Source organism: Falco peregrinus, chromosome 3, assembly GCF_023634155.1.
Source record: "Falco peregrinus isolate bFalPer1 chromosome 3, bFalPer1.pri, whole genome shotgun sequence".
In the NCBI taxonomy this organism is placed as follows: domain Eukaryota; kingdom Metazoa; phylum Chordata; class Aves; order Falconiformes; family Falconidae; genus Falco; species Falco peregrinus.
This window is the reverse complement of record NC_073723.1, coordinates 61,688,549-61,699,571: the sequence shown is the minus strand read 5'-3', so window position 1 is coordinate 61,699,571 and position 11,023 is coordinate 61,688,549. Positions and strand designations below refer to the sequence as shown.

The 11,023-nt window shown below is 37.4% G+C and overlaps 1 protein-coding gene across 6 annotated transcripts in view; it reads right to left on the bottom strand.

Moving 5' to 3' along the window:
* Window positions 1-85: 85 nt before the first annotated feature.
* The window catches only part of ANKRD12 (ankyrin repeat domain 12), a 65,918-nt gene continuing 54,980 nt past the window's right edge, over window positions 86-11,023 (bottom strand). For 5 of the 6 annotated variants that reach the window (XM_055800830.1, XM_005238790.4, XM_027788652.2 and 2 more), the window contains 4 exons: window positions 6,474-6,572; window positions 4,715-4,858; window positions 1,715-1,810; window positions 86-1,369 (listed from right to left, as the gene is read on the bottom strand). In XM_055800830.1, the coding sequence (XP_055656805.1) occupies window positions 1,184-1,369; window positions 1,715-1,810; window positions 4,715-4,858; window positions 6,474-6,572 (525 nt within the window). In that variant the 3' untranslated portion in view covers window positions 86-1,183. Of the gene's footprint in view, window positions 1,370-1,714; window positions 2,871-4,714; window positions 4,859-6,473; window positions 6,573-11,023 lie in introns of all 6 variants that reach the window. The other variant, XR_008746693.1, reaches the window with a different exon arrangement.

Below are 11,023 nucleotides of genomic sequence, written 5' to 3'. Positions count from 1 at the left end.
TTTCATTGAGCCTCCTTACATAATATTTCAGGAATACTACAATTTGATATTATCAAGTGTTACAATATTAAGAAATTCCAAGTAATAACATGACCAATAAAATTTATTAAACATTATATTTACAACTATTTACATATCCTTCTATAGATTAATATTAAAATAGACAATATACAATTTAAGAATTTTAATTCAAAGGCATTTTGTTGGAAAAAATAGGCTCTATTACGAGACCACCATATAAGAGCAAGAGGGTTTTTTTTTGTTTTACACAAAAATAGTTTCGGTATAGTAAGTCATAGGTATGGCATTACAATAGCTGACTAATATGAAATATGATTTTGTACATATTACAGTTTAGGTATCAGTTATTGGAGTAAAGGAGTTAAGAGTTCTGTGAAGCATGCAATACAGTTCAGTTTCAATTCTTTTACAGTTATGGTGATGAAACAAGCAGCTAAATCAAACACATGCCATACAAAAAAAGAACTGCCAACCAGGAACACGCTACACTTAATAAAAACTACAACTTTGGTCCAATAAAACATTAGACAAAAACCAGTTTTACAGTTAAAATATCTATTTTTATACAAGTTTGAACATTAATTACAAGACTATTTACATTTGCACAATATGTATAAAATAAATTATTCAAAAATGAAGACAATATTACATCTTTTTCCAAGAAGAAAACTGTACAGTAATTTACAAAATGTAGTAAGATTAATAGACTATTTTCCTCCAAGTCTTACATTTTCTTCCACAGGCTTTTTCATCACTTTTCTGTGGGAGTTCAACTGTTACTGAAGTTTCATAATACGAAGCTTTATAGCAGATTTTAAGTGTCATTTGTTTTTTGGTGGCTGTTTTAGTTGTTAACAGCTTCCAGCACTGTTAACTCACCATGTTTCGTCATCTTTTTGAGCAGTAAGCTCTAAAGCTACAGGCAATTTTAAAATACAGGTAATGGCAGTTACTAGGAAACTGACTTTAAAATTAGCATCCATCTTCTGTGTTTGAACAAGAGCCTGTGCCATGCTTCTCTGAAGGAACACCTCAATTATTGAGAAAGGTAGCATTCCACAGAATTAAGTGCTCTGTCTTAAAAGAGAAATACCTTTATGTATCACTGCACCTCAATCTCTAGCTGTCCAAGGGAAAGGGGTGAGACAGAAGATGCTAGTTGTCATATTGGCGTCAATTCAAAGTCATCATTAACATCCACAAGAGGAACATAAAACTCCTGAATTTCATAAATGCTGAGAGATTTGTACGTAGCAGGATCAATTTCTTGTAGTTTAAGCTGCCACTCCAGTCTTTGTACCGCATTTAAAGCTGCTGCTTCATGCTGCTGCCTCATCAAAAGGCACGTCTGTTTTAAAATTGAGAAAGAAGTTATTTCAGTATTAAAAAAAAAATCACTACGAATTTGAATACAGAAAGAGTATCTAGGAGTCTCTATGGTGATAGTAATTTCCCTACTACGTATTCAGAAATTTGCAGATTATTCCATTATACTATATAGCAACAAATGTTAGTTTCTTATACCGCTAGACTCTCCTTTATGTTGCCCTTAAAACCTCTACAACAGCCTATGATTTTGCATAGAAATCCACTCTTTATTCATCTATTTATTCATCTAATCTTCATAGTGACATTAGAGTTTTGGTTTGCTGTTTTTTTGGGTTTTTTGAAGTGGAAAACCAAAGAAGTGTACCTTTAATTTGTCAAACTTATCATCAACATCCTGTAACCACGACATAAACTGTCTTGCATTAAATCGATCCCTCACTGATGTTTTGCTGTCATCAGCCTGCAAAACAAGATTTAGTCTAAGTTATTTGATGATTCAAACTTAAACATACTTTAAAACATAAAACCTACTTTGTAGGACCTTCATAAACAATACTTCAAATGGAAAAATAAGCTCAAAGTATCGAGGTATATGTAAGCATAAATGTTGACCACCACTTTCACTATGAGCCAGCTGCTCACTAAAAATGGGTATTTTCAGATTCCCTCAAGCTTTTTATTGTACTTTATTTTTTAAGTTTCAAGTAGTAGGCTTAAAGATTCTTTCTGTAAAGTCTTCATCAGTACAAGGCAGATCCTTCCACAAAATTGCTGTATCTTTGTTCTCTTTAAAATTCAGTAACAAATTAAATGGATATTCCCTCAGGGAAAAGCAAAAACAATAATAAAGGAAAACTTAAGCAGCCTGACTTAACTGCTACACAAAGTAATAATAAAAAAATATTTCCACCATCAAAATCCCCCAAAGGAGATTTTAAAAAAGTGAGCAGACGTATCTTATATCCTACTCAATAAAAGGGTTTTTTTTAATTATTTAATAAGAATTTAGAATGTCACATCTGCCCATCGTGAGAAACTCCAGATACTCTGTAGATAGTCCTAAAACCGGACTATGCCAACTTAACATTTAAATAATAATCAGTAAATAGAACAAGCTACCGTTACTTCTTTTTTGGGAGTGGAGTGGGAGGTTTGTGTGTGTATGTGGGGAGAAGGACACTGCAGGAATTTGTCCACCGACAATGGGCAAGAACAGGAAAAAAACCTGAAAAGCCTGAAATCTCTAGAAAACAGCTGAGATTTCAGATATCAAGGACAGCTGAACAGGTTGGTTCTAGAAAAAGCCTTCACCAACACTGATCATGTAACCCTCAACTGTAGGCATTTAGGTGAGCTGTGACCAGCTAACAGTCTGTTCACCAGAAACTTGGGCCTTTTTCCTCTCTTCCTCGTATGACTGTAAACGCGGTTCTCAAGCTCTGCCCAACACGTGCAGCCATAAAGGCAACCCTCCAAAGACCCACAAACCCCATAAAACCAGTTCCGAGGTGGTCATTTTCCTGCAAAATAAACCAGATCTTAGCTGACAAGTCTTACCCAGCTATTTGCTCAAATATGACAAAAGTTTCATCAGAATGTTTCTTCACTGTACAACAAAATAAGGAGTTGCTAGTGAGGTAACAGAAAAGTGACAGAATATATTACAAAATAACGGTTTCTTATGCATCTTCATTCTTCCTATGAAGCAAATTTAAATCAAAGCATCAAGTTGGTAGTTTAAAACATTGATTTCAGTTATAATAAAAAAATATATTTCATTTTGCGCAGAACATTATGTGCAGTATTATAATTTTCTAGGAAAAATTGCCACAGACTGAAACACAAAGCTGTTGAGGTACTGAGGCGGAAGGACAGGCGTTTTACTAATGCTACTGTTTATTTTATGGATGGTCAAACAAGCTGCAGTACTTGGTGGCGGAGGGAACACGGGACAGGACAGAGGGAGAACTCCACAACTTCTCCCCCAATAAAGAAAGAAGGATTCCTTTTGTTTCACAGAATTCAAACATAGAAGCAGTTTATTTCGAATCAGTTTTAAAATTTAACTATAAAAGTGCAGTTACATGCATAACTCAGATGTATCTTAAATTTCTAAAAAACTCAGGGCCTCTAAATTAGCACATGAAAAAGCAAACAACGTTCTGAACTTCAAAACTAACGATGACATTTGGACTGCTAACAGAAGAGAAAAATCTCATTTTTTCCCTTTCAGTTAGATTTACTAAGGAAACGATGATTATACAATTTGACAGTATAAAGCTTAAAATGGGAGAACAAGACAGTCTCCATGAACTGCTGTCCCCTGGTGAATCACCTTGTGCATAGCTCTAGTTCTTTATAAAGATGAGGAAAACGTAACAGATTGAGGAAACACTAGAAGCTGTAATAATTCTCTAGGTGGCTCCAGGACTAAGGTAGAATTACACAGATGTTGGAAAAACAGGTGTTTCATTTTAAAATGCCCAACATCCAATGCATCAACACTTTTATTACATCCAAACCATCAAATTTCTTCCTTGCACTATGTGGTCCTCACAGTCCCTAAAGCAGGTCCTGAATGCTGTTCCCATTTTTGTTAGTTAGCAGACCTGTTCACAAAATACTGACATCATGACATTGTACTCTCACGAGAGACACAGCTGCAGCAAACCTCTGAGTGGTAGCCCATAAAAGATATGCAGATCATAAACTATACTGCTCATTTACTGGTTTAATCACAACTAAATACCAACATTGAAAGTGTAGGTAACACTGCACATGTAGATATTATGGAGCTTGAGGTGATTTTGAAAAAAATAATTTCATCTGGTAGTGTTCAACATTTCACTGTTGGTCGTATTTTTTATGGAGCAGTTCCAACAACTGCCTTATAGAGAGGAGAAAAGTATAATGCAAATATCTCCACCAAACATTTCCCCCAAACCAGTCTCATCACTTCACATACTACTGCATTCCAGTTCTCTGGACGACAGACAAAAATGATCTTCTGATATTATTTTTTTATTGTTTAAGCTATATTTGTAAGCTTCCAATATTCTGTTCATGACTGAAATCTATTTTCATAAAAATCAGAGTAATGTTCTCATTTTATCCTTCTCATAACTTCTGGAGATGAAAGAAAACCAGACATGGTACAAAACAGAAAACCAGCATATACACACCCATATCCTCTTGTTATTGTACACCCAAATGAGGCCTAATCAAAGTAACAATCTATAATACTCAAAACCTTAATTCCAGACAGATCAATGACCATTTCAGCATGGGAACAGGATTCTCCCTAAACTCTCCTTTTTTGAGTCATGCTAAAAAGACCCTTTTTCTCTGAAATACATCTCTTTACCTGAGCATCCAGAGGCACATTATAAACCTCAGCATCCAGCAGAACCGTGCAGGCACTGAATGGTAGTGCTTGATTAGCTAGCGTTCTTGCCGCTCGATAATGAACACGTAGAACTTCTTGTTCATTAGAAACAATAAGCTTTTCCTAATTGAATAAGGTATCAAGATAAAAATATACAATTGGTAAATTAAGCATTTCCATTTGATTCATAAAGATGTCCATTCATTTAAACATTTTCTTTTTAGGGCTTACACTTTCGAACAGCGTGGGAAATGGGCTGGTGGAGGGAAGAGTGGTTTGTTCATCTAATCAAATCCAAAATTTCAATTTAATGATGCAAAGAGTGTTCCCTGAACATCGGAACTGAAAACACCTTCTTCTCCCCCACCACTGCTGGCTGAACGTCATGCCCAGATTTTCCACTTGGTGCTATTGAGGCAAGTTCTAGTTACTGAAGGTGAAGATGAAAGGTATGAGGAGCACAGGGTTGGGATATAGATTTGTGAGTCTCAACTGTAGAAAGATTTTTGTGACATGCTTGTCATGCTAGGCACAATGGCCATGTAAACTGAAGCAGAAATATAATTTGCAGATGATTTAAAGTTTGGTTCCTTTTTTTTTTTAAAAAAAAACAACAACATGCACAAACTCCATAAATTCATAGCTGGACAAAGATTCTTTCCTGACCCAAGACAAGAAAATATAGCTTACTTGACAAAACTTAACTTAGTAGTTGTATAAAGTAGATTTGATTTGAAGAACAGTCTATTTTAGCAAAATAAATAAACATATGCCAAATTTTAGAGATAAAAGATAGTGTGTGTTTACTGCTCAGCAACATAATGGCTCTAATTTTTACTGGAAGAAAAGGTAGATTATAAAAAGCTGCAAAAACAGAAAAAGCAGCATCTTTCCTTTGGCTACAAATTTCAGTCAGAACTTAAAACTATGTTTACAGTCTTTGTGTTTGTTTTTTTTATACCTAGCTTTACACTGAAATATCAAATTCAAGGAAAACCCCTCCCTCAACTGGTTTGTTAAGCCACACTGAAATCAACTTAACTAAAAAACTACCACATCACATTTTAATGAGCCAGCTGCTCATATAACCGTGTAGAAATCCTTAAGATACATTCCATGTGAGAAACAGGTCCTGTCTGTGTCCTCAAGCAATCTGGCTCACAATACTGACAAGACACCTAAATCTACCCTGCCAAGGAAAAAGGTTTTGGCAGCTTAAAAATAAAGAATACTCTTAAACCAGGAATATTTTCTCAATTTCTGTGTTCAAATTCAGTGAAGCCTACAGATGTACTTCTAACAATCTCAGGCTGCTTTTACAAGCAGAATATTGCAAATTATATTTTAGAAGACACATATGGCTCTAAGACTATGAAAATGGATTTTACTCTTGCTTCAATTCTTTTAACTCAGACAGTTTGGTTCTGAAGTCTACACCATCATTAGCTTTCAAAACTAGTCTGCAGCTTTCTTCCCACTCCCCATGGGAAAAATCTGGGCCACATCTTAGAGCAATTAACAGGAAAAAGCTGCTCTTATTAACATAAGTATTCTACTAACAGTTGTCAAAACTTTTTTTTTTTACTTAGAAGTTTCTCCAATTCATAAGTTTGGATAGAAGGCGTATTATTTCTAAAGCACTGTTAAATTGAGCAAAATATAGTCTGTCCATTGAAAAAGAAAAAAACCCCTAAAGCTTAAAGTCGGGAGATAAAAAAATAGATTACTTTATTCTTACCCTTTCAATACTGTGCTGTAAACGTAGTTTCATCCTTACAACCTCCTGTTGTTTAAATAGTTCCTTAAGTGGGTCTGACAGTGAGGGAGGTGGTGTAATCTGTGGAAAAAGTTTTATAAATAGCATCATTAATATATATTTAACACATGTTTAACATTGCCTATATGATACGAGCATTTATTTTTAAAAAAAACAACCCTCCAAAACATATGCAAGGTATTTTTTAGGGAAGATACAACAGTTTCATACATTCCATTAATTATGTGACTTCAATGCACTTGCAATAGAAGGTTTTAACGAATCTTTACCTTAAAAAGTTAATAAACCTAACTGAAATGGCATTTCAAACTATTTAGTGCTTTTAACGAGACACTGTCAGCATGCCAGAGCTGTTCTTTGAAAGGGTTATACATTGTAAGATAGTAAAAATAAAAGTTACTGTCAATTTTAAAGACTCATTAAAGCATAGCTGTTCATTTTGAGAAGTTCAAAAATGCCTAGCCAAATACAAGAGCAAAATAAGAAAAATATTGCTAAAAAAAAGTCAGTCACTTGATACATCTATAGAGTGTCACTGGCATTTTATAGGGCACAGAAGATAACCAACCATATTCCTAATCTTACAATCACACAGAACACAGGCAAGAACAAAAAGTACACCAGAGCCCCAGGCAGTAGCTTGGAAAAGTGTTTCTTCATGTCAGTTATTCAAATAATTTTTTTAAAAAAGCTTATGCCTAAGCCAAACAAATAAATAAAAAAAAAAATAAACTTGAGCGAGCTGTCAACACTGTTACTGATTGGCTATATTCTAAACGTTTTGCATTTTTAGTCAGTTATAGTAAACAACCGGTATTACTCTCTGGACTGAGCTGTATGCCACACTGAAAAGGCACCTGGAGCCCTCACAGCTACTGCAGAAATCAGATGTTTCTTGAGAAGTAACTAATAAACATCCTGGGAGTTTTTAAGGCTCCACCAAAAGTTCACTTTTCTATATGCCAGTTCAGTATTGTTTTTTAACAACCACTTGATGTAAAAGCATTGATACTGCTTTGGAAAGACGCATCAAAACTAAATGACATACTGCTTACTACCACTGATACTCAGAAACCACAGCTGAAATACATACCTACAGGTATGATACTCTAACTTGTACTTACCACAAACACATAGACATAATTCTGTTCAATAACATGGATACTGCAACTGTCAAAACCCAATAAATCCATTATGAAAATACGGACACACTGCATGACTAGTATCGATCTCGCAATATTACACTCTAGTAACAAAGTGATTTATCTACCAACAGTTACTCAATTATTTTATCTTGGAAAATTATTTCAGGACATTTTTTTCCCCAAGTGGAAGTCAGCCAATGTGTTTGGAATTAAAGAACATACTGAGTAACTAAGTGCAGTTCATTCCTGAAGCTATTATTTACTATAAAACGACATTAAACTCCTTCACGTTTCAAACTACTAAGCAAGATATGCTTCACTTCCCTCAAGGAAAACAGTTTGGCTCCCAAACTAGTGGGTAACATTTACGGCATATCCCATTTTGTATAAGTCATCAGTATTAAAAACAAACACAACAAAAAAAACCAAACCACAAACATCTACTGCAATAATCTGTCTCAATCACAATGGGTATCAGTGTATTTAAATTCAGCCCGAGATACGCCGCAGTCTCGTTTTGCCCAGAAACTTTGCATTCCTGACACAGTGCAACAGTGCAGTCATAGTCTTTCAATAACATAAGACAAGATGCTTGTAGTAACACCAAGCTTTTATTTAATTAATTTTACTAAGCCCCGAAAGATCTCTCAAAAATCTCAGTGCTTTTGCTAACCGAGAAGCACACAGCATGAGGCAAGATAAACAACCTGTCTATAAAAATTATTTGAGTTTATGCAGCCACGTTGTCCAGAAATAAAAATTTCGGGGCTGGCGAGCACCCGTATCAGCTGAACAGTTTCAAATATGATGAAGCGTTATTCCCTTGAATTTATGGACTGTTTAGTTTTGCAACGGAAATCCCAACCAATGCCACAGCAGATAACTGAAAATGACTTAAATTACCTACACGGCAAGCTTGTACGGATTTTTCCTTAAACAGCCATGCGGACTGTGCCCCCGGGCAGATGCCGCTCGCCCCCAGCTGCAGTACCCGATGGGCGCCGTGCCGGCCGCCCCGTGCCCAGCAGCCCCAGCGGCAGCGCCGGCCCGCGGCCGGGCAGGCGCCTCCCGAGCGCCAGGGGGCGCCCTAGCGCCGCGGAGGCGGCTGAGGCTGCGGGCTGCGGCCATGCGGGCCCGCCGGGCGCCAGCGCCGCCGCCCCGGGCGGGCACCGAGCCCCAGCGGCACCGCGATGGGCTGCCTGTGCGGCGGCCACCGGTGCCTCGGGTCCCGGGGATCAGCCCGCCCTCGGCATGCACTTAGAAACGCTTCGCTCCAGCCAGCCCTACACCGCCTCCCAAAACAAAGTTGAACACGGGGCTGATTCTGTTTTGAGTAATTTCTGAAATGACGAATTTTTTTTCCTCTCCTCGGGAACACGGGAAGCCGGCCTTCACACCCTTAACGCCTGCGAGCGCCATCCGAGTGGTGTCACCACGCCTGCTGGTGAACAAGCCCCGCGTTCAGGCAGGGGAACCCACCGCCCCGTCTGGGAAGAAACCAAAGTTGAGGGGCTCAAGGCAGGAATTGCCGGAGGAGCCCCTCTGGCCTCAGATCTGAGAGGCTGTTCGTAACCAGACCTCAAAAAGCCTGTTGGGAGAACACAAACACGTATGTTGGACTTGCAAGAACAGAGCATGACACTGAATGCCAAAAGGAAAAGGTGCCCTCAGGGGTTTTTTTTTATAACCAAAATAAATTATCAAACTAGTTTCTTAAGGGCTCAGACTCCATGTGGAAGAGAGGGAGGCAAAGGGGTCCTGCCTTCTCCAGTATTTTGTAATCCCAGCCGGAGAAACCACCCAGAAGAGCCAGATGGAGCTCAGCCTTTCACCTTTGTCCCGCTGCACCAGGCAGCCGCCGCTGCAACAGGTTCGTTCAGCCATCACTGAGGTCAAAGACATACCCTCTCCATCTCCAACACGTGAAAATCAATTAAACGTGTTCCCTGCGTGCCTTGAATTCTGCATAACTACTACTACTAGACCACCACTCTGTAAACCTTCAGTCCTTATTTGTGTCTTTTACAAAGAACAACAACACTGAAGCTAACTCAAGATTCACACATACACAAGTTTTCTGCAATTATTATCGCACATCCCTCTATCTCCCCTCGCCTGTGCCACTCAAATCAACTGGCCTGCTCTATTGCTATCATATTTGAGCATTCAGGAAGCAAGCTTCTGGTAACATCACTAACATAAGCTTTTACCACTTAAGTTTCTACAGGAAGGTCAGAAACTGGACAGAAACCCTTTTACTAGAAACATATCTTCTAGATAGCCATCTGAAGCTGGAAATTAATCATCTTGGTATCTCTTCTCAGGAGGCTGCACAGATAAAGGCAACTGAACCCTGCCGAACATACTGATTTAGCAATCTGAAAGGCAACTTAGCTAAGTGCAGTTTAAATTTACTGTTAGAAGATTGAGATTTGTTTCCTTCTGTTTTGAACTGACCTGATGTATCCTATCTTATGTTTTGTATTTGCATTGGTGAGAGGGAAGCCACAATTCATATGTGACTATCCTTACAGCCTTAGGTGATATGGGTAATAAATTACAGTACATAAACAAGGCTGTGGAAATCAAACTTAAGCACACCATCTCCTGGTTCCCACCTACAGGATGTTTGAAGTTCATCAGATAAACCATAGTGCATCATTAAAATTCCAATGCAGAGAACAGCATGTTACACAAACTATTCTGAGTCTCAGAGTGTCAGAGCTAAATATATTGTCTTCACACAGACCTTCACACAGTGGTATCTAAAATATAGGAATAATTTAAGAAAAAGTATCTACTTTCCCATAGCCAATGTACATCCATAAGGCAAAAATCAGGTTAACAGAGAATCATTAAAGAACCATGAAAGGAGAAATTTAAAAAGAATCCCAAGAGAAAAGTAGTTTTACCATTGCACCACACCATTAAATTACACGTTATATGCATAACAACTTGTACATGGTATTAATATTCCACAACTGTGGAGAGGCTAGGCATAGCCCTTCTTTTCATGTTGTTGGACAATGTGTACAATATACACATAAATAAATATTTCTGAGCATGAAATGATATCTGGTTTAGCAATACTCCTTTTATGGTATTTGTCATAGGCACTATTATGATTGAGATTTTCAATGGTGCCGAACTAAAATTATTAAATTGTATACACAAGCAAGCTCTGAAGAAGCTACTAATAAATCAGCTAGAACTACTAATAATTTTTTAAATGTTATCTTTTTTGTGCAAAGAAACATGAGAAATTTTGTGAAAACGATACATTTAAACAAGTGACAGTAATTAAACAAAGCATTTAGCTGCATTGTAGATTATTTTTCTGGCAAAACTAAGATGCTTGAAGTATTT